We start from the raw sequence: 23,993 nt of genomic DNA, 5'->3' as shown, positions 1-23,993 counted from the left end.
GTGTATAGGCAGGGCTTTTGCACAGCAAATATATTTTTGCCTTCAGAATGTGTTTTTTATTTTTAAAAATTAATCTGGTTTCCTCTGTAATATAATTTCCTTAAAATAAATTCTTCCCTTTACCCCGTCAAAGAAATTCCTTGGTTTTGATCACAAGCCACATAGCATGAGGAAGATTTCCTAACATAGGTTGTTTCCAGTTTCTGCTTGCGGGTCTGCCTGTATTTGAGCAGTTGAAGGGCAGGGTGCAGCAGTGTGGACCAAAGGATGTAGAAAGATGACATGAGCCCTGACTTTCCTCGTGGGCAGCAAGAACACCTGTGCTTTGTGGTCAGTGGCAAATAAAGGAATGGCTGTGCACATATTGCTATAGGGCGCTGAGAGAGGATTTAAGAGTGTTTTCAAGTGGGATCACCTTACTGCTTCTCCTCACCCCTTCCCCATTGCAATATGGATTTAGTATTAGCATATTTCCATTTCACTCCCTTTTGTGCATGATCCTAATCAATTGCAACATTAAATAAACTGAGTTCACAGATACCACCTCTGTTGTGTTGTGGACAAGAAGCCAACTCCTGGTTACTTACCCCCTTGGCTAAAGAGCGTAACATCTTAAAATGTACTTGCCCAATCTCCTGTTATTATGTGAGTTTGTTTTCTAGAATGACTTGTTTCTGCCTCAGCTCTCTCAAATATCTAAAAGAAAAGATGAGGCGGCCAAAGCAGAAAAGGGAGAAGTGGTGAAACACTTGCATTCCTTTTGCTGGAATGTACACAACCATTTTTCTTCAGTGTTTCACTTGTTGTACTGTGGTTCCCAAGGAAAAACAAAGTTAAGTGCCAGTTTGCTTTATTAGGGAAGACACATTGTTTTATTTCTGTCTTTTGAAGGAAGCTTTTAGTAAAGTGGGAAAAAGTCAGTTGTTAAAGCTGCTCCATTCCTCAGAGGAAGAGGAAAAGTTCTAGACTTAGCATTATCTTACTCTGCACTCGTCATCTGCAGAATCAAGGTAGTGCAGCAAGCTGTGTGGCTTCTCTGCGCATAGGGGATGGTGGTGAGCCTGTGCATGTCTTCCAGTGTAAAAGCTTCAACTAGGCTCAGGACTACTGCCTTAAGGCTAGAGCTGTCCTGTGAACCCCAAAATGCTTGTTAATGGGTCAAACAGACAAAGCCCTCCTTGTGTATTGTTTAGGTTTTATAATAGTTAGTTTCCAGTTTTCCATCATCTGGCAAATACAGGAACTTTATTTGGTTTAAGTCATATACAAGTTCAAAGTATGTGTAGCATTTTGACCCAGAGTATAATCTTTCCAGGGCTTTAACTGTGTCAAATAGTGTGTGATGGAGTATTGGAGTGAGTTGTAAAATCAAGATGAATTTCATGTTTATGTAAATCAAATTTGTTAGTCTCTTAATTCTGTTAATTTCCTGTGAAACACTGTAGTCAACAGTGAAAAGAAGTTCCTGCACAATCATTGATTTGATTTTTTTCTTTTCATTGAAAACTAATTGCATAGGTGGTTCATCCTGTCTTACAGTGATGAAAGCAGCTTCTATAGCTGTGATAAAATTGACAAACCTAACATTAAAGTATAGAAGAATTGCTTGAATGACAAAGAGAGCTGCATTTGTGGGAGTAGAAGGGAAATTCTCCTTTCACTGAGATAAAAAAAAAAAAAGGAAAATAAAAAAAAACCTCTTTAGCTTATTTAGCAATAAAATCTAGTGTCCTGCAGGGTCATGCCAGATATGCTTCTTCTCATCATTGCCACAAGAACCTATCTTGATTTTTTTCTTTTCTTTTTAAAGGTTCTCTTCTTAGATGCCTGACGTAATGGTCTTGATTTTCTTTCAGACCCTAACTGTAAACTAGAAGACAAGACAGAAGATGAAGTGCTAGACTGTAAGAAAAGGCCGGATGAGGGGGAGGAGTTAGAAGAAGAAGCTGTGCACAGCTGTGACAGCTGCCTCCAGGTGTTTGAGTCACTGAGTGATATCACAGAACACAAGATTAATCAATGTCAACTGACAGGTAAACAATACTTATCACTTTGTGGCTTTGTGCACTGTTCTGTTTGTGATTCCCATCTCTTCTGCTTCTGATCTCCCTCCTCCTTTTCAGTTATTTTATTTGTGCACTTGAATGCTTGGGTGAGACTTTTATAAACAGTTTCTGGGACAGGATTATACTGCAAATGGGGCACTGTAGATTTCCTTCATACTGAAGGATATATGGATAATTACTGCATTGTCACTGTATTTAAAGTGTTCATTAGCTGTTGGTGCCTAACTGCCATGTGTATTTTCTGTATTCATGCTGTACAGCTTTCCATACTTTGCTTATACATGTATTTTCTTAGGTCACTTGTGAACGCAGAGGTTATTTGTAAGTTAACTTTAAGTGCAGCTGCATAATGAGTGGATTTGCATGTTGCAGATCTGGGCTGGATCTTGTGTTAGTCTAATCCATTAACAACAAATGACTGTACAGTAATCAGTAACTGGAGGTTGAGAGGAATTAAGCAAATTGATAGAGAGTAAAATAAAGTTTCAGCTTCAGTCAGAGGGTGGAACAAGAGTGCTGGTCAGATACTACTGAATTGAGAAGAGCTGCATGAATGTAACTGTAGCCAGCCCAGGTTCCTCTGAAATGGTTGTAGACAGCCCCCTCACCAAGGAAACCACATGAAATCTGCTGAAATAGTTTTGCCCTTTAGATTTGTAGGTCTTTTGATAGTAGGCACTGTAGGTCCAAACAGACTCAGTTTCAACAGGAAGGTGTTTTTATTCTTTGTTAAAAGGTACTTTAGTTTTAGTGCCTACAGTGGAAAATGTATTAATTTTGCCATGCAGTTGTGTTTAAAAACCTTTCCTTACTATGACTTTGTAAACAAGGAAATCCATCCTTCCCATTTGGGAATGTTTTTAGAAAGTGTACATGTGCTCATGTTTGGAGGGCTTTCTGAGTTATTTTTGGTTCCAGTAGATCCATAGGCTTCATCCTGGCAGGATAACACAGAAGTCAAGTAGCAGTGCTGCTCTTGAGGACAAATTGTGAAGAGAAGGTGAGCAGAAGAGGAGTAAGTGGGTAGGAGCAGTAGGAGAGTTGAGAAAGTAATGTGAATTTGTCAAATAGCTTTAATCCCAGCTTCACATTATGGAAGGCGAAAATCTGCTGCAGCAAATGTTCACTTTTATTAATATATTGCTTTGCCTTTTCTTGCCTGTAAAATGTTTTTCTAACTTCAGATGCAGACAGTTCTGCCATTCCCTACTGCTGCAAACTTCTAGAATGTATTTGTCTATATTGCTCATGTTTTCTGGCAGTATGGATATTCACTCTTGACTTTACAAAACTTTTTTTTTTCTCTCCTTTTTTTCATACTTCTTTGTTTTGCTCTTTCTGTGTTGAAAAATTAGTGGCTTTAGCTTGTCTCTTCCTTCCCTCTCCCAGAAAGCATTCCCCGTGCCCCAGTCCTCTGTATCTCCCCTTTACTACTTCATCCCTGTTTTTTTTCACCTTGATCTGATATGGCTGTTTCTCCTTTCTGGTTAGTTAGTTTCTGCCCCTACCTTGTGTGCTAAGTTGTTTCTTTACTTTAAAGCTGCAAGCAGAATTCACTGAACAGTGCTTGCACAGTTGGGTTGAGGAACTGAAGGAAAGCAGGAGGAGGAAGCAGTAAGTAGGAAGAGTCCTGGAGCACTGCTTCTGAATACAGCAGCTCTTGCTGAGAGTTATGTTGTTAAATAAGAGTGGAAACAAATATACTGGATTAGTCATTTTGGGGTGCATGTGTAAAGACAGGAATACATGTATGATGTCAGAGGATGGAGGAATGAAAACAAATTTTGAAGAAAATTCTTTAACTCTCCTAAAAATACCTTTGCCTCTTTCAAGGAAAATTGTGATTGTGAGTGGATGGAGATCAGACTGTTTGAAAGCTAATGAAGTGAATGAAAACCTAAACTGCACATCCTTCTAGACTACTAAGTTGACAAAAAGCCAAATGTCCTCTGTTTATAAATGTAGATGACCAAAATACACCCTTCCTTGAGAGAGGGGTCTGGATAGAATGGCCAGAGTTAAGGATTTCTTCTTTCTCCAGCAAAAAATACTAAAGAGGTTGTTAGTGAGTTGAATTCAATGCAGGGTCTTAAGCTGCATGTGTGGCCTAAAACTAAGGACACAACATTTAAGAAAACCTCATTGCTTTACGTTATTTTTAGTTAATCAGTGACAAACAGTTGACAGACAAGCAGCTTACCTTTCTCTTCTGAAGCACAATACCTATTAAATGAAAATAAGGATTCCCTTTAGCATTTTAGGCAAGTTCCCTCGTCTCTTGCCTTTTTCTTGGGCTTCCAGCAGTGCCTGTGGGTGCCATGCTCAGATTCAAAGTCTTCAAAAAAGCATGACTGTGTAGGTGTGGTTGCACCTCCCTTTCTCATCAGAGTCTTCTGATGCAACAGAGTTTTACGTAATTGCTCTGGTTGCTCTTGGGAGTCCCAGTGAAACCAGTAGGCACCCTAAGGTATTTGTCTGTCAGTAAGTTGTTAAAGATAGGCAAGAGGTTTACCAAAATTGAATTTTCTTTACTATATTCTGTGGTTTGGGTCAACTGTATTCTCTCTGGAGGAGGGCAGAGTGTATCATCTAGCATGATATATGATCTTTCCATCTGGGCCTCATCTCAGGTGCTGAAGAATTACGTAACCTGTCCATTATATAATGTGTGTACCCCACCTAGGGTAGTGGAAGAGGAATGTTACTTAAAGGCTGTGAGATTTAGCTCTGAGGATCTTGAATTGCTGTTCTCTTGCAAAATTTTTCAAAGGAGAAGAAAAAAGTTCTCCCCAACTGGTTTCTTCCTGTAATCTGTTGTTTGACTTGAACTCATGTTCTTTCTGTAGAGGAGGACATAACTGCTCTTTCATCGTAATGTGTGCACTATTGATCTTTTCAATTTGGGTCTGATCCAATATCCATTGAAGTCAATGAAAAGATTCCCATTGACTTCAATGGGGAATGGAACAGGTCCTTCATGAGCTATTTGGTAATATTTTTTGCTATCATCTGAAATTCATGTACTGAAGCTTTCTCTGAAAAGGTGATGATTTATTTATGTTAATTGCTTGACAATTCCTGTGATGTTTGTGGAATACAGATAATGGATAAATGGGGAAAAAGTAAAAAAAAAATCTTTGAAATACTTGTAATCATGGGCAGATAAGATGTTGAACTATATTAATTTAGTCATTCCAAAAGATTGGCAACAAAAATGTAGATTTAATAGTGTTTCTGTCTGATGTTAATGCTTTTTTCACTCTATCCTTCCTGCAGCATTTCCATTTAATACTCATGAGCCACTTGCACATTGTCATCCTCTAAGTTGTGTACATAAGTAAAGGATATAATTAGCTTGACTATGAACCTGATGTCCTTCTAGGATGCATCAGTTTGGATCCCACTGTAGAAACATGCATGCATGCAGGTTCAAATGTGGTGCACTACTGGTAAATCCTCAACTACACATCCTCTCCTACTTCTGCCAACAGGAAAAGAAACTTAACCTTTTGCAATGTTGCCATATATGCTGTTGGTAGGGCACAGTTTGTCAGATGCTTTCCCTAATCTTCTCTTGCTTGACTTACAATCTCCTCTCCCTTCACAGCACAGAGAACAATCCTGTTTCTCAGGGATTATACTCTATGAAGTCTTCTCTGTACACATGAGAGCTGCCTCTCTGCTGCATGATTCTGTTCAGAGGCATTCAGCTCAAGCTTGGTTCTTTTGAAGATCCTGTACGTTGCCTTGGCATCACAAGTCTCAGCCATAACCAAAGTAATGCTAGAAAAAAGAGCATCTTATTATGATGCCTTGCTTGCAGTCAGATATGCAGTGAAGATGCCAGCCTAGTTGGCTGAGTTGTTGAATAACTCAACAGCAATGGACATATTGGTACACAAGACTGCCATCTTCCACCTGAATGTCAGTAGACCTAGTGTGTGTTAAAGGACTTCCCTACTAGCCCCATTTACAGGCTGTAAAACTTGTCTGAAAGAAGGCTACTGAATCATAGTACCTTCAAGGCTAAGGGTGTTCTGAGGTAAAGTACATGAGATATTTCTCCATGGGATATTTATTTTACCTCTAGATGGACTTAGTTTTATGCTTTGGGCTCTGGCTTGCTGCTGGAGCTTTCACAGGTTGAGTAAGTATGTCAGGTCAGTATGTAACATACATACATATTACCCCCTAAGTGGTTCCTGGTGTTGAAAAGGTTATTGGCTATAGCTGTGTGTCCCCTGCCAGTGAGAAGATGCAATCTTGCTCTCTCTCACCTCAGAGATTCCTCTCAGAAGCCATATGAAAATAATCCCAGCAGATATACTGGGGCCCAGTTGTTCTGAGTGCTGCTCTCCATCAGCACTGGAGTATCACTAGGCTGGGAACTTCTAGCAAAGTCAGTACTTCTGTGTTTCCAGTTATGACCAAAATTAATTTTCATAGATACTATCCTCCTATGTGGTTGAGAAACACCTCCTTGCATATCTACAAATAAGAGCTTGTGCTACCTAACAGCTTCACAGACGGCATGCACCATGGGTGATCATGGACTTTACCAAATGGCAGGTAATAGAGATTCCACTGTAATGCTTTCCTTCTCTTGCCTCTTTTCTCTTCTTCCTAGTGCCCAGGAATCTTCTATCTTTCTGAATGAGTTGGTAATGACAGAACCATCTCCTTCACTGGAAGACTTGAAAACTTTCCAGGGGATTTTGTCCCAAAGGATGTATGCGGTGCACAGTGAGACTACAAGATAAATGTTGTGAGCACTTGGTGTCATTCTTTGATATCCTAGCTAGAATTGCTCTTCCTGCTATCAAAATAATCCTAGAGCTGCCCAAATACATTGCAGATCTTGCCATTGCTTTTTCAGTTTCCACTGCCTATGTGGAGAAAAGATGCAGGGCAAGAGTCCTTGGTCATTTCTGCAGTACAGAGAAAAATCTGAGCTTGATGAAAGTGCTTCTGAGGACAAGGACTCTAAGAAGTTAAATCTGTGATGCACCAAAAGCATATTCATCTGCCTCATTGCAGTTAGTGGCACACTGCCAAGCACTATTTGCCAAGTACAGTTACTTCACTTGAGAGAGTCACCCTGTTTCTTTTGAGAATTCCTGCACCAAGGACTGCATATGGATTTTACATGAAACAGTTATTGAATGAAAGACAAACAGTGCTTGGGCTTGGGACTTGAGCTTAGGTCTCTTTTTTTCCTTAGAGGGCTTCCCAGTTGTACTACTGCTTCTACTTCTCCATTTGCTTTGGACCACAAACTTTTGACTTATCTACAAAATGATGTTCTATTTGACTGATAGAGTGGAAAGCAGACCCTCTCCTCCAGTTTCCTGTGCCAGCCAACACACATGGTAGTTCAGTGATGCTTCTTTGAGTTTGCATGTTATGGAATTACATCCTTGCAGAATAATGTGGTCCAGGACCCATATCTGCAACTTCAAATCTTTGATACCTGGGGAAAAGGGAGAACAAGGTGGTAACTACAACCTTTGTCTCCAAAAATCATAAATTTGAATTCAGAGAGCAGTGTGAAGCCTTTACATGCATAACAGAATGGCCAAGGCCTGCTAAAGTCATAGCAATTCGGAGAATCTGCCATACAGAACTTTGTATGCAAAACTTCATGCTCCTAGGGAGGATGATGAAGGTCTTGATAATTGTGTTCTTAGATTTTCATATCAAAATTCTGTATAAATACTAGCTAGCTTGGTACTGCTCAAGTATGGAGGGAACTTTTATATGCTAGAGCTGAAAGCTGTGAAAGTAGGCTGCATAGCTGTTCTTCAAAACCCTGTGCTTACCTTGAGAGACAGTAGGTCCATAATGAACAGCCAACATGGGCAAGGAGGCATAAACTCCTCCCCATTTTGCTTGGAAACCATTAGTCTCTGCTGTTGAGATTGTTAATCAGTCATAAAACCAGTAGATCTTCTCCTCTTGAGTGTTTTAAAAGCAGCCTGCTGCACTTCCTGAGTTGTCTGTCAGTAACCTTTTGCAAGTGAAAGCAGCTGATGGTTGTATCATGGAACTGTTATTCTTGACTTGGGAAAGCCCTGTAATAAACCTGTTCATGAGCATAAATTGTAAATGCCGGAACTCTTGAGAACTTTTGTTCTGTTTGGAGGTGGGAGAGGAAGCAAGTGGTGTTTTCCAAGGGGCTGAGTGCTTCCTGTATATCTTTCATTTGTCTTTTCCCCTCTCCCCGTTTAATTTTTGCTTCCTATTGTCCTCCTTTTTTTTTTTTAGCCTGATTTTCCACCACTAAAAAAGGCAGGTGATTCTTTTAGCACATACTAGCAAGGATAGGTTTGGTTGGCTTATTTACTGTATATGTCTACCAAGGACTTTACAACCATGTGAACATGAACTCCGAATGTGATTGGGAAGATACTGGATCAAAGCTGGTGTCAGTGCCACTCACGAGGAAGCAGTTTCCTCACTGAGTACCATGGACAGAGACACCTCCTTCTTGGCCCAGGAAGTGCTGGTCTGCCGCAGAAACCACTCAACTGGAGACTATAGTTGGCAAATGGGTTTTGTGTAGGCAGACCCAATGCAGCTGTTACCAGGTGTAGTTATTGGTGTAACTGCCTTTCAACTGTCTTCTACATTTAAATAGTCTAGCATCATGTCTGTGGCTCTTAGGACGCATTTTGCAGCAATCCATGCCTTACTGGGCAAGTGGTGTATGGCAGCAGAGTTTGGCCAAAGTAGTGTTATACAAGCGAGCTATATATTCCTGTCTGGAACATGAATCAAATCATCCCAGGACTCGGGCATCACACATACGAAACATGCTTTTAATCACTTCTGCTCAAAGCTTCTAAAGTAAACACTCTTTCAGTGTAGATGAGGAATTAATAGTGAGGACAGCACACTGTTTTGCAGGTTTAAAAGACCCCTTGTGCCTGTCACCCAGAATCTGAGTACCTCAGAGGTTTATGTAAACAGTATGCTTTACTTCAGTCTCTTCTACCCAAATCATGTGCAGCAGTAGGACTTATGGTCACAGTCCTAAGCTATACCAGAGGACATGTCTACCTGGTGCTTTTTTGACATAGGACTGTGAAAGCATCAATTGGGCATGCCTAACATGCCATTGTGGGTGTGTGCAATAGCATTAGGCTCTGGGAGGGGCCATGATAACATTTGGGCTTTGGCATTTTGTGGTTGTCAAGTTAGTTCTACATCATCATCCCTGTTTCTAAGCACTGACTTACCCATACAGCTCCCTAGTTTTTTCAGACTTAGTTCAAATGCCTCCCTGGTATTCTGTTAAAAATCTGCCCTAGCTAAATCCAGAACTTTGCTTTACTACATTGATAGTCTGTTGTTCCATTTATTTATAGCCACTGCTGGGTGTTCTAAAGGTCAAGCCGTTTCCTCACAGAGCAATTCCAAATGGGCAGTACAGGGTACCTCTCTGTTACCGTTTGGCTGCTGCGACTTTCCCATTGAATATTAACTTTGCTCTCCCAATGCTCGAGTGACATCTCCCTCCTGTTTCAGAAGAGGTTCCAATTTCTGATATCTGCCAGGTGATGACATGAGGTAATCCACTGACCTTTATCAGGCATTCTGTGGAGGATGGAACTGCCAGAGCTCATTCCAGTATTGGGAGAGCAGTACTATAATCACTATTTGATCTATGCAGCTGAAATTCAGAATTCTTATTGTCCAAGGAAGATGGTTGCCTGCAGGGGAGAGAAAGGAGGGGGCAGGGGGAATCATCAGCACTGGCACATATGTGAAGAAGGAAAACTAGTCATTACTTACCCTATGATAACTATGCTGCTTCCAATTACTCTTGTAGTCCATATGGATCCTGTGGCCAAGCTTGTCTTGCTTTTCACAGTCTTCAGTAATATAGACTTTGAATTGTAAAGCTGCTGCTGATACAGGGTCAGAGCTACCCTGACCTTTACCCAGTACAGTGGGAATTCATGTGTATGATTCGAAGAGGAGGCACACCATTAAAAATAAAGTAATGATTGTCTTGCATGTATAAACATGTACACACCTATGGTATGTATTCAGTACAGCGTTTTAGAGAATCGGCTACTGCAGAGTAAAATACCTGTTGTTTATTCCATGCTTCTATTTTACTGGAATATTTATATCATATTGTAGGTGTATCACAAAATGGCTCTTGTTGCCATTACAAACTAGTCTTTTTAAGTGGTGAATTTCCTGCACCTTCTAAAATAATTTTCTTGAAATACTTGCTGGTTTTATTATTGGTGCTTGCTTTAATTACCATTCAGAAATGAACAGAATGGGAGGTACAACAGATTATCATTACTTATATGTTCAGCAGTTAAATTCATAGCTTGAAAGCCAAATGTAACAAAATGCCCCACAGCTCTGTAACACTTTGCTTAATACAGTTGCAGAAGAACCTTAATTTATGTTTATACAATCAGCTGTAGAGTGTTAAGGTTTCCAGGTGGTGTGGTAGTTCACTAACATACCACCTATATGGACTCAGTTTATCCTCTCAGGCATCATCTGGATGGTGTAATAAACCAGCTTTTTATGAAAACAAAACAAAATCCCCCATGTCAGAAAATGAATTGTTGCAGTGGAAAGGTCCTTTAAGACATTCCAGGCCCTGCCTGGTCTTGGTGTAATGACCTGAGTAATCACTTCTGCTTGCATACTCTGGCTGTTAGAGGGAATAGCGTTAAGACAAAGAGAAAGCACATCTTAATTCACCCAGCGTGTTCTGAGCCATACCTTGTGCTTTTTGAGAAAAACACCTTTTGTATTGAATATTCTGTTGTGGAAATCCACTTTGATGTTGAAATAGAAATTTAGCCCTGGCACAAGGCGCTGCACCTATGTGAAACACTGAAACCTGCAGTGCCTTTTGCTAGAACTCCTCTGTTTTTTACAAGACATGAGATATGCCATTAATTCCAACTGTTTTTCCAAAATGACTGGTAGTTGAGGCAGACTTTTTCTTAGTATGAACCCTTAATATTCCTAATTTTATATCCCTGTACTTGTACTAAGAGGTCATAGTCCTTAGCTAGAGATATCATTTGGGAATGCTGTAGTGTAACTGAGATCTATGACCTCTTAATAAGCATCAGGAGAAAGAGATGGGGATCATTCTACAACATGCCCTGGGGGTACTTTCCCTTCAAGAAGGCAAGCTGGAACTGTTCAACTTTTTTCTTTCTTTCAGTTTTTTACCTTCAGGGGGAAATTGATCGATTTGGAGATGATTATTCCATAATCTCTGAATTTTTCTCTTCTACACTGCAATGGGATCTCCTTGAAGTTTAAAGGGGTTGTGTCTCCTGTGTACACTGTGGAATGAACCCAAGGAGTTTATGGAGACAGCAGTTCTCTTAGCACAGTTACTGTAATAGTAGGCAAGTTTGGAACTAAAATACCAGGAGAATCTGTGGACAGAAAAGGGTAAATTTCTTATTAAATTTGGCTGACTGAGCATGATCACTTCTCTCAATGGATGTTTCATTTGGGATTTATTTCTGGGGAGACAGAAGTGGGGTTTGCCCAGGAATGTGAATGTATTAAAAACATGGTAGAACTGAGAGTTATGGTGAATTGAAGCAAACTAGAAAAAGTGAACTTTTTTTGGCAGTTGACTTCCAAAAATCTCAAAATTGACAGGAGAATATTTGACATGAATTTAATAATGACATGAAATACTGAAACATTATCTGTGAATTTTTTCTTTAAATTTACTTTTAATAATGCTATCAAAATCATGTTAAGTTTATACGCTATCAAGATCATGTTAAGTATATACATGTACAAGTAATTTAATATCTTTATCTGTAGTATTTCTGAAGCACATAAAATGCAGCAAATTCTTTTGCCTGTATGTAAACAAGGCATGCTTTCAGGGCAAGGAATGAACTGAGTGCCTCAAAATGTCTTTAGAAATAGTAAGATACTACATAGAATCATAGACTCATACATAGGTAAATACTGCCATGAATTGGCACTTGGTAGATATGTATAATATACTTGAATTAATGTTGAATATCGTAAGGATACCTGTCACTGGTTTATTACTTCCCTCACCATGACCAGAACCAGTGTCTCTCGTTTGTTTTATTGCTGGATCCCAGCAGGAAGTGCAGTCTAATGACTGAAGGAGGGTTGGGTGACTCATGCGGGGGAGTCTGGAGAAGGGTCAAGTTTTTCAAGTACTTTGCAAACCTTCTACCAGCTGTAAAAGCAAAGGCATAGGGAAATTAAACAGCAGTTGTTAATTTACCTTTCTCTGACAAATGCAGGCTTCAGCATGAGTGCATAACACATAAGTTTTATCGTTAACACATTAATTAACATCAATAATTTTTTGCATGTATGCATTTATTTCTTATTGCTATTATCTGACTTCAGTAGTGGCCAGAAGTGATGCTTGGGTTTTTGCAAAACAGTGTGTTTGATCTTTCCTGTAAATTCAGTTTCTAAGTAACACATCTTTGTCCTGAACTATTTTAATGTCAGTAACCATAGGTTTCTGTATAATTATTTTTCTAAACTGCATTTGAAATACTGAAAAAAGTTTTAATATTTGCATTTTCTGTCATGTTATGATATTTTGCATTACAGGACAATCTTTCATTTATCAGACATCTCTGTAGCCTTCCTGGAGAATGTTTTCAGTTTATGTCCATCAGTTGCTGGCTGTAATCTTTGCTTCACTGAAACCAATGGAAATGTCATTATTATGTTTGTTGAGGGCAGGATTTCTGCTAGTGAGTTCAAGTTCTCATTTGATTGTATTATTACTCTCAGAATTCTTCTCTATGCCACTCAGGTCTCTGCCTTTCCAACACTCTTTATAATTTCAAAATAGTCAGTGCTTAACAAACTTATTTCCAAATAGTGCTTCCCAAACAACTGACTGGCTGTGGTATTAACCCTAAGTTTGCAAGCAGTTTCCTATGGCAGGTTAGTTTCAAAGTACAAAAGCTTCCTTTGTCTGCCATGATACCAGGTGCTCTCAAAAGCAAAGGTTGAGAAAATGGAAGAATCGAGTTTATCTTTTGTGACCTTCCTCACCTGTCATTTGATTTTCTCTTGCTATTTGGTATGCTTATTCTTACTACTGAGGCTCTACATTTTTGTTCTTGTTATCTTCATATTTTCCATTCTCTTACTGAGTGTTTCTGGAGGTCTGCTTTTATTTCTGTTGCCTTTTCCAGTATCAGCAGGTCAGGTATCCTAGCAGTTCTTCCTTTACTGAGAAGGGTGGAGATGGTTTTCTCTAGCGCTGGAAAATCCTACTGCTTCTCTGCTTCTTGTCTGTTCTCCCTCCTTTCTCACTCTCTGCTGTTTGCCTCTGTTCCCTTTCTGCCTCTAGGATCCTGTGAATAGTGCTACTATTCCTGTTGGGTACTGCAGCAAGAATAGCAGACATACTCAATATACTTGGTTTTATTCTGCAGCTTCTGCTGGACTTGAGGATGGTTTTTGTAGGGACCAAGAATATAGATTCAGTCTCAGGTCTACAGTCCGTCTTGATACTTGCACAGTTGCGCACAGGCTTATTCTTGAGTTGATCACTTTTAGATTTTAATAAATGCTCCAGGTTTTGTGTAATGTTTCTTCAGGAACGCACCACAGTGAATACCACTGAAAAATCACAAGAAGTTCCCAAGGGGTAGAAACATTTACCCCTCATAGAACAGGACAAAAGAATGTTTGGTATTCCACATACCATATGGTTCTTGTCATTTCAATGCAGGCATAGCTGGCCCTGATTTATTGTTTAGGGTGAGTTTGTGTATACTGAGTTGCCTTCAGGAGAAGCTTGTAGACATTCCTATTGCATTTCAGTTATTGGACAGTGCCTGAAATGCTTAAAAATTACTTGTGCAGTTCTCCTCTATGGGCATGGAAAGAAGCCCAATACAAATTAAAGCCTAAATTCTACCTATTGCAAAATTCATAGGCTTGAATATGAAATCAAAGAGAATCTCTGTATGCTGTGAATCCCACAGATTTTTTTCGTACAATGTTTTTGAAACTGCACCTCAGTTAGTGGATCTGATGCTGTGAGGGTGGTGAAAGGCCCTAGCAGATGTAACTGATTAATAAATACATGTTCAGTGTGTCAGTATTCCTCTTTGCATGTGGGGCAAACCTTCTATTTGATATGCATGTAAGAATTGCACAATACTTTTTATCTTCTATGCTCCAACATAGTATTTTACAACTATTTATCTACAATAACATGAAATGTAGCCAGCTTTGCAGAAGGCAGCAGCTAAGACCCATGAGACATAGTAGAGGGAGACAGGAAACTCTGGCCAAGAAAAATGTGGCAAACCTCCTGCTCTTGTGAAAAATGCCACAGGATCTCTGCTGTCCACAAAAAGCAGATTGCACTGCAGCTTTTAAGATGTGAATGGGTGAATTATTCCAGACATGCATTGCTAAAATGTGGCTAATGCTTTGTTTTTCAGGTAAGTAGTAGTCACAGGAGTTCTGTGTTTCAAAATGGTATGACTGTGACAGCATAAGCTCTTTTATCAAACACGGAGGGAGGCTGCCCCTGATAACCCAGCCATAGCTGTAGAAACTGTTCCACATGCAAGTGTTGTCAGTCCCATATGATTCTAGATCATGGGGTCGAGGAAGTGGCTTAGGGTAGTGTTTAACCCTAAAGTCATATCCTGGCCCTCCTTTTTCTCCTTGCCTCTCTTCTCTGTGAGCTCTAGCACAATATTTTGACTTGTGAGCCCAGAGGGTTGACTGTGTGGCAGACGCTTAAGGTAATTATGGGCTTACTTATACATTTTACTGTCAAATTACGTAATTTTCGATAGAGGGCATAATGTATGCTTTCTAATACATACTCATTGAGTCTTAGGGTTCTGCTTCTTATTAGATAGTTTGAAAATCAAACCACGTGTTGTAACAGACCCCAGTACAATTGCCGTAAAATGCTTGCAGCGTTCTTCCCTTTCCCTCCATAAAATTCAAGGATGAATAAATACAGGATGCTCTGTTGAAGAAAAGTTTGGATGTGAAATCTTTTATTGTAATATGTGGAATGTGTTTACTAAACTGTGGAAGCTATTAGGGGTACAGGAAATGTGTATTTAGGTAGTCAGTATGGTCTCAGTGAATGGAATTATCATTCTTCCATCAGCCAAGGGTAGTAAACGTGGTTTGCAATCCAAATGTTATTTGCATAGTTTATAGGTTTGCCAGCTATTCTCTTAATAATGAAGTATATAGTTTTATCAGAACTACATGCCTGTGGAGGGGGAATGGGAAGAGCAGAGAACAACGTATTTTGCAAACAAATGAAAAAGAAAATTAACTATTTTCAGAATGACTGAAAAGTTTTGATTGTATATTGCAATTGTATTTGGTGACAAGGGAACTGAAGAAAAATTACCTTGAATGTAAAAATGGTTCTTAACATTTCCTATACTCCTATGGAAGTGTCTTTTTGGATGGAAAAGTAAATGAAATTTTCACCAAGCATCTTTTCCTGTAAAAAGATGTTGCAACTTTTGGCTGGCTCCAAGTTGTTTATTATAGCCTTTCTCCTTCTTTCTTATATATTGTTTAAAATGCTGAATAAAAGATTCTTCTTTCTTCCTGCTTCTCAATAAGGAGTTAAATCAGCTTGAAAGAAGAATCATTGCGAGTTAATTAGATTGCATATTGGCTTTCACGACATGGCTCCAATATACAACTCTTTAGTTGCCTTTTGTATAATAGCAGTTGCCCATAAAGGTGCTGTATGTTAAAATTCCAATATAATTATGTTGTATGTTTCAGTTAAAAATATTACAGTTAGCATTTTTGCTATCATTTAATAGTTGAGAAACATGGACGGTTGTTTTTGGGGGGGTTTGTTGTGTGTTTTTTTCCTCAAGAAACTGTATATCATCTCCTGGATCCAAAAAGTATCTATTTTTGTATGTGTATAGCTCGCTTACACTGGTGAAATGCTTCTAAAATAACATATGTAATGTTATATTATTGTGTAAGTAAAGACTGTAGCATTACCCTTTTCCAGACCTTATGAGCATAATCAGAAGTACCATATTTTAAGAAACACTAAGCCTGTCTGAGCAAAATGCCTGCAGGATCTCATACTTCTCCCCCTATTTCTGGTTTTGTTGTTTTTTTTATAAAACATAGACCTGGCTCAGATTTGTGTAGTTCATTTGAAGTTCATGCAGTGAGTGGATTAATCATTCGAAGATGGATAGCTAAATAAAGTTACTTTACCTTAGAATTGCAACTCCAAAACTGATCTCATAAAATGAGCCCTCGTATGTTCTTTGGCATGATTCTTCTGTAGCCAGTCTGCACTGTTTTCTGTGAGCTACAGCAGGAAAAATGAAAGATTAAAATTCCCATTTCCAGTCTAAGGCCTGCTTGGTGACTTGTTTCCTCCCTGATACTTAAACCCACTCACTAAGCCTACTTTTTTAGCATTGCTGCAAGTACCACTGTTTCCTCTAAGTTGAGGAAATATAAAGAAGTTATTCCCAGACTGAAAACCAGTAAACTTCAGACTACAGTTTACCTTTGCAGATAAAGGTAAGTAATTTCATAGAATATTAACCTTCTCTGCATTGCCTCATTATTCAAGGCCATGTCTTTCTAACTTCCCTCTCCCCATAGTTCTCATTCATTTTTTAAATTTCTTACGTTTCTCCCTTACTGTATTACATTTGCTGAGAATATGGAAGACTCTTGTGCTGGTAGAAAGGGAAATGATGTAACTGTGTGTTTGATCTGATGTTTTTTTTAAATAACTTACAAGTTGTAAAAATCTGAACATCATCGACTTGTGTTTCTCACTTTCAGAACTTTTGTGTTACAATTATTTGCCTGTCCTTTCAGAAGATTTCTAAATGAAAGAACAGACATGGTTTATTCAGTACAGATTTGAGGATCAAACTGGGGAAATTATTCTACTTGTTTGCTGGCAATTAATGCAAGCCGTTGCTCCCTTATAAAGGAAATAGGTTTGAAGTCCACTCATTTCTTCTACTGAATGCTCCATCCCTGGCGGTGTTCAAGGCCAGGTTGAACAGAGCCTTGGGTGACATGGTTTAGTGAGAGGTGTCCCTGCCTGTGACAGGGGGGTTGGAACTAGATGATCTTAAGGTCCTTTCCAACTCTAACTATTCTATGATTCTATGATTGTTAAGCCATGAGTAGATTTTAAGCTATTTAAAATTACTGATCCTGAAAAGCTAACCTACATGAAAAAGGTTCAGAGAGTGCATAGCTGAATGAGGAGGGGACCAGGTGAGAGAAGATGAGTTAGATAAATTAGTGTCACTTTTCATAAGTATTACTTACAGTCAGAATCTTCTGCTTCATGTAGATAATTACTTCAATGTTTTCAGCCAGAGAAAGGCATACAGCTTTTTCCTGCTTTTTTTTTAATGTTTTTTTCCTTTTTTTTTCTTTTTTTTTTTTTTTAAGAATTTGAACTTCCATTTTTCAATGACTGGTGAAGAAATACTGAGTGTGTCTCTCAAATCTTGTGTGTCTGGGGTTTAACTCCCAGTGTGACAGTACCTTTTTGCCTTAGGCCTTTGATGTATTTATCCTCAAAGTGCCTCAGAAAGGTTAGGAAGATCTAAGGGTACTTAACAATTAAATTAAAAATAATAGCTTAAGGTGAGATATACATTCTTGCATCTGAAGTTGTGATACAGAAATGCTCTGCTCAGCTATTACCTCCCTTAAAAGACACCTTTCTGGCACACTTAATGGTCTCTTGTCTCAGCCTGAACCCAGAATTACCGCTGTTTTCTCCAAGCTGAGGAAGCAAAAAGAAATTATTCCCAGACTGAAAAGCAGTAAACTTCAGGCAAGGATTTAACTTTACAGGCAAAGGTAAGTAATTTCATTGAATACTAACATCCTCCACATTGCTTTGGTCTTTTGACCATTCCACAATCTAATGCTTTCCACTACTTCTTCCAGGCCATCAGTGAAGGAAACTTTTGCATATGAGGTGAAATGGTATACCAGGAAGTTGTTATTCAGGAATGCTCCACTTCCAAATTTGGGGCATTGAGATGCACAGATTATTTTAAAAGAAAAAGTAACGCATAAAAGACATAATGGTAACTCATATTGACTGTTCAGATTGTTTGTAAATAGTATCATGTGGTTAAAGTGCAGGAAAATGCTGCTGGAGATCTTCCGTTAGAGCTGTGAGGAATGGAGGATGTGGAGGTTGTTTCTTTGGTGGTGCATTTCTAACTATTTTTTACCCTTTTCCCGTTGGCTTAGGTGAGAAATAGGAATATATGGCATTCCAGGATGAAATTACTGGTACAAAGCAGGTCTACTAATTTAATCAGAATTGTAAGCTAGCCTTTTCCTTATACTAGTTATGCCAGTTAGTACTGTTACACAGAAGCAAGTCACAGTGCATGCATATACTACCAATCACTCCCACAATGAATTTCCATGTGGCTGTAACAGTACTGCACTGGTTTCCAAATTGTCCTTTTCCCATGACAGATCGTACTGTTGTATTTGGGATACAAAGTGAATTCTTCCAGCTCTGAGTTTAGGCTTTGTGGAACCTGAGTACAAAGTAAGATCTGGAGATATAAAACTTGCACCAACATTGCTTTGCTACAAGGTTGTATATTGATTTAAACTACTGGCTCCTATCCATCAAAGCTTCTATTTCAGAAGACATTTTCTGGGAATCTTTCTGTATCATAAGTATACCAGGCCCTTAAAAAATTGCTACTATTTATAAAATTGTATTCTGAAATGTATATTTTATTTGAGATCTTAAATACCGACCTCTGTAGCTTCAAAGTAATGGATGAGGGCTTTAAAGCTTAGAGGGCAACATCTATTAACACTGCCTGTTTTGCATATCTATATACCATATAAATTTGTTCAAATGATTTGAAAATAGACATTCATAAAAGTATACCCAACATTTAGTTTACTGACCATAATGTACTACTCATTGAAATGAGAGTATGACTTGCAGATGGATCTCTTAAGTCTAAATAATTTTGCAGATGTGTCAAATGTGTTTTGTGGAAGAAATGTAAGGGTAGCAAATTCTGTAAGTAAGGTGGAGAACATGAATGCTGAAATTTTTAATTACTACATAAGTATCGTAATAGTTGAAAGGATACAGAAGTGGACAAGATCCATGTCACTTGCTGAAAGCTAACAAACAGTCCTCTGTTTCTCCACCCTCAACACTGCTCCAGATGAACTTTAAAAACTTTAAAAATTTAAATATTGGAATGAATAAATGTGACCAGACAAAACAGTAAACAGGACTGTTATCTCTATGTTTTTAAGTGATGTTGAAAGTAGAACTAGCATCTGAAATGAAGGTATCGAACTCTGGGTTTCAATATAGTCACTTAAACATACGCAAAGATTAACCTTTTCTCTAAAACTGGTAGTTAAATATTGCTGTGGCAGCTTTCTTTGGCCTTTTATTTGCTGTTAATTATTGGTGTTTGCTAGAGCAAAGGAAGAAGTAAATACTTGAGGAAAAGACCTTGTGCTTAGTGTAATAATTTGATAAATTTGGGAACCTAAGCTGAATCTTAGGTTCAGAAACTCTTTGTTCATGAATGCTTGTGTACTAAATGAGAGTTAGGCTGAGCAAAAGCAGACAATGGACATTCAGGCCCCTGTATTGATGAAGATGCCCTTCTGGGTATCAAAAGGGAAGAAGGTGATTAAGAAGTGCATTAAGGGAGTAGAGACCCTTGCAGTAGCGAGCAGTAACTGTGTTACATCTGTATTGTATGGCATAATGCCATGCGGAGATAGTTTAGCTCTCTAAGTAAGAGAGTTGTATTAACTTTTGAGTAAACAACTTCTCTTTCTGAGGATGCTATGTCAGTTCTAGGGCTGGCAAGATCCCCAGTAACTTGGACATTTTATGTTTGCTTTAATGCACGGTGTAGATGTGCCAAGTCTGTGTATTTGATTTGCAAAGGACAGAAACGTAGTGGTTTTGGCTTGTTGATTGTTGATGTTCTATGTTGTCTGCATAGTGTACAGTCCTTTCATAAAATCGCCTCTTTGAATACAAGTTTCTATAGAAAATAGTAGTTTCATGCCTGTGTCCTCTGAACTTGGCAGGTTACCGAATCCAAGAGACCAGAGACTTTCAGTCACTGAAGGCAGAGGTGTAGTTAAATTCAGATGCGTTGTTCAGCCTGTTGAATTTGTCTGTTCACTATTGGCCTGCTGTAAGGTTGGGAAATGTGCAGGTGCCTTTCTGAACAGGGGAAGAGAGTTCAGTCTGTTAGCAGTACTTCTGCGTGTCGCACCTTCATTACAATGTGTTTCATTTTATATTCCATTTTTTCTTGTTAATTTGATCCTGTCAGTAGTTAAAACCAGGTAATTTGATCCAGAAATTATGATAATTTCCTATGGAGAATTGAAATGTACAGAAATTTAACATGAAAGAGAGACCTGTCTTGTACCTGTTTTTCTGTACCAGTGTACAGTGACCCTAGAGAAGTTAAACAAGGAAATTTCTTTTAAAAGAGGAGGCAGAAATCCTGCATGATATTAAGGAGAAAAGAGCCTCAGGGAGGATATTTCAATCACTGTGAGCTGACAAAATGCTCCAGAGCAGCACAGTCCACTTTTAGTGTCATGTAGAAGAATGGAGACACAGTTCAAGGGTGTGCTATTAGTATTGCCAACCCAAACTTCAAGTGTCCGTGTGATGGAAAGGACCCTGCTGTATACAGCTATCTCAGCTGCTGAGTGATAGTAACTTGGGTATACTAAGAGGCTTTTTTGTGAGATCTTATTAAAGATAAGGCTTAAAAAATTCTTGATGAAATTGTAATAATTGATTTATTTGTCATTCTTTTAAAGCTGGAGCACACTGACCTTTTTAAATATAGAAAACAAAACCAAAACCAAAAGAGAATAACCTGGTGAAATATAGGCACTTCTGCCATCTTTATTGTTATCCTTTGCCTCACTCAGGTGGTGTTCACAGCTACCTGGACTACTCTCAGACTTACGCCTCGAGGACATCTGCAGTGCTCATGAGACAGAGCTTTATAGAGCAGACTCACACAGCACTCTGCTTCAGAGATGAAGTGATTGCTGGCCAGGAGAAATGAAAAGGGAGCGTTACATTACTTCCCACTGCAAATGTGATCTGGACCAACAAGCTGTAACCTGCACTTACAAGAAAATTAGCCTTGCCACTGTATTTTAAGGGGGAAAAGCATTTTTGGTAAGATGTAAGGCAGTTTCCCTTTGGAGGGGTAGGGGATTGCCATGTTATCAGAGACAGGGTGAAGCTCTGGAGTGGGAAACTGTAGAATACTTCTAGTTAACAACTTTTTAAGGCATCTATGTGTCATTCATCAGGCTTGCTTTTTGTCTGTCTGAAAACAGAATAAACAAAGGAGATGGTCTGCTACACAGTTCTTTGCAGTGAAGTAGGTAATCTTGGTTCACTGAGCAGAATATAAAACCAAGTCATTCTCGATGGCCTATGCCATAATGAATGCTTGATTTTGAATGTCTGAGGAGTACATGCACCCGCAGCTTCCATGGCCAAAGAGGCTGAGAAAAATGTTTTAAGGGAGGAAGTCTTGATGGCATGTCAAGGTAGGCATTTATAGACTGTCATGACAAAAAGCCCTGTGTGAGAACAAATAAATATGTGAGCTTGTTTTTTCAGTTTATAAAGCTGTTTGCCAGGGATTGTAAAAATGGGAGCAGTAATTAGGATCAGTATGCAAATGCCATTGAAACGCTACACAATTATTCCTTACCTCACCTACAGCTTTCTTTTCCATTTTTCTTCCTCCTCTAGCACATTTCAGCCAAAACACAACCCACACCAAATTGGCCCTGCAGCATCAAAGCTGACAAATCTGAACTGTGATAAAATAAGGGAAACAGAATTCATAGAACTGGAGATTTTACAAAGGGCACCTTCCATCTTTTCAGGAGCTAACCAGAGGAGTGTCCTTTGAATAAAGCACCTCAGGAAGTCTGCCCTCTGTCACAGATAGGCCCCAGGTTAAGTAAGACTAGTGGATAAGAGCAGCACCATAACCAATGGCTGAAGGGAACGTAAGTGTTTAAGTGGATGACAGAGCACAGAGCAATGATGTTTCTGTATAAAATCGAATCCAGTAACAGCGTTTCTGCATATTTGATCACCTCTAAAGATGGCATTTTGTAGGAGAGCATAAAGGTAATCTATATATATTTATATATTCATATATATATTTTCAGTCTGTGTATAGAACTGTGAGAGCCTCTGACATCACACAAGAAGGTTGTTTGGCTATTGGCTTTTTCTGGGTAGTCCAAAACATGGAAACCCAGCAGGACCTCAGCACACCACCACGGAATTGAGGCGTCTCTGCCTCTCTGGAAAGAGACAATGTGGTCTTTCTCTGCCTCTGGGAACTAACCAAGACTTGCTGCCAGTGCAGTGCATTAGATGTGGGATGGCTCGTCTTCACTCAAATCTTGGTCCTGGCAAAGCATGCATAAATCTGTCCTTGACAGAAATCAGGAGAATGTGATTCTGACAGCCATTTCTTCATGTGTGCAGTCAGCCGGAAGGGTGATATCAGGAAACTCTGTGACACCCCACAAGAAAGCAGTCTTTGGGTGAGCAAGCAGTAGTCATCTTAGGAGGAAAACAATACATGGAGTCACTGCATGACTCCATACATTATTTCCTCTGTGCCCATGGGACCACAGATGAGTCAGCAACAGTTCATGGTTTGTAGTAACAAAAGTAGCCGACAATTGTATCAAAATCAGTATGGCTGCTTGGTTCTCATCCAGGGCCAGCAGGAGGTTCTCAACCAACAAAGCCAATGCAGTCTAGTCTATCAGGACATCTGTTGCTTATGAGGAGATTGATGTAAACAAAGAACAGCCCTTCTTCTTGTTTTATCTGCTCATTAACAATGTGATGCCTTGTGAACCATAAACATACAGTGTGTGGTAGTTAACTGGCTTTGGTGCTGATTATACTGTTGTCAGATAGGAAGTCTCATCTTTTAAGATACTTGCAGCATTGTCACAGGAATACAGATCAAGAGTGGACCTGCATCACTGAGGTGACCAGTCTTAGGGTATGATACCACTGATGTCTAGTTTTCACACTCCATCAACAGCATAATTGTGGAATATCTCCCTTACGCTGAAAGCTGTAAAGCCTGTACTGAAAGACAAAAAGCCACAACTATACTATGCCAGAGGGAGACCATGGAAGAGACTAAGCTGTCACCAAAATGTCCTTGGAGGAGCAGGGTATTTTTAAAATAAAATTTCCAAAGATCATGGGAAGCAGATGATGCCATACTGCAGAGGAAAGGTCTCTCCCACCTGGTGGAAAAATTCTGTTCCTGGACTCCTTATTGTGTGATTGATTTAACCCTCTGGGTATGGGGGAACACTTCCATCAGGTACCCAGGGTGAAAGGACAGCTTCCCTCCCAGATTTATGCAAACTGTGGACAATCTCTTTAAGAAGATGAGGGGGAAAAAACCTCATAAGTCAAGTGCATCAAAGAGAAGGACCTGTTTGGTTCTGCCAGGTGCCAGGTAACTCCCTGGATCATGAAAAAGAATAAAGAGACAAACAAGAACGTCTCTTTTCAAGAGAATCTTGTGCTGAAGCACAGGGGAAGATCATATAATTTTTACCATCCCTCTTTCTCCTCCAGATGGATTCCAGCTAGATGAGCAGGGTAAGCAGTTTTAGGTAGGGATTTTGTTGTTAGGCATTTATAGGAGTTAGGACCCAATATCCCTAGAATTTTGTTGTGATATGGGACCTACCTCATCACCAAATTCCTTTGAAAAATTCAATTTCTATTGCATTGTTTCCCTTTATTTGCCATTTGGTGCCTGGGTTTTGCTGTGATTT

General features: G+C 39.2%; 1 protein-coding gene and 1 long non-coding RNA gene across 14 annotated transcripts in view; one reads left to right on the top strand and one right to left on the bottom strand.

The window, feature by feature from the left end:
• Nucleotides 1–23,993, top strand: part of ZNF521 (zinc finger protein 521) — a 232,380-nt gene that overhangs the window by 22,558 nt on the left and 185,829 nt on the right. For all 11 annotated transcript variants that reach the window (XM_057397642.1, XM_057397644.1, XM_057397651.1 and 8 more), the window contains one exon: nucleotides 1,857–2,033. Coding sequence is in view for 8 of the 11 variants with exons in the window: in XM_057397644.1 (XP_057253627.1) it covers nucleotides 1,857–2,033 (177 nt within the window). In the remaining 3 variants the exon portion in view is untranslated. The remainder of the gene's footprint in view (nucleotides 1–1,856; nucleotides 2,034–23,993) is intronic.
• LOC130592925 (uncharacterized) lies at nucleotides 3,536–16,704 on the bottom strand. 3 transcript variants are annotated; one of them, XR_008970704.1, is made up of 5 exons: nucleotides 16,326–16,704; nucleotides 12,135–12,291; nucleotides 11,283–11,494; nucleotides 9,649–9,778; nucleotides 3,536–4,179 (listed from the first exon to the last, which is right to left on the bottom strand). It is a non-coding gene; the product is annotated as an uncharacterized LOC130592925 (long non-coding RNA). The 3 variants fall into 3 exon arrangements; XR_008970703.1 differs by lacking the exon at nucleotides 3,536–4,179 and having other exon boundaries at nucleotides 9,575–9,778; XR_008970705.1 differs by lacking the exons at nucleotides 3,536–4,179; nucleotides 16,326–16,704 and adding an exon at nucleotides 14,933–15,392 and having other exon boundaries at nucleotides 9,575–9,778.

This window comes from Pezoporus wallicus, unplaced genomic scaffold (genome assembly GCF_028554395.1).
Source record: "Pezoporus wallicus isolate ANWC-B61680 ecotype Strahan unplaced genomic scaffold, APGP_CSIRO_Pwel_v1 contig_227, whole genome shotgun sequence".
In the NCBI taxonomy this organism is placed as follows: domain Eukaryota; kingdom Metazoa; phylum Chordata; class Aves; order Psittaciformes; family Psittacidae; genus Pezoporus; species Pezoporus wallicus.
This window is presented reverse-complemented; position numbering and strand designations above follow the sequence as displayed.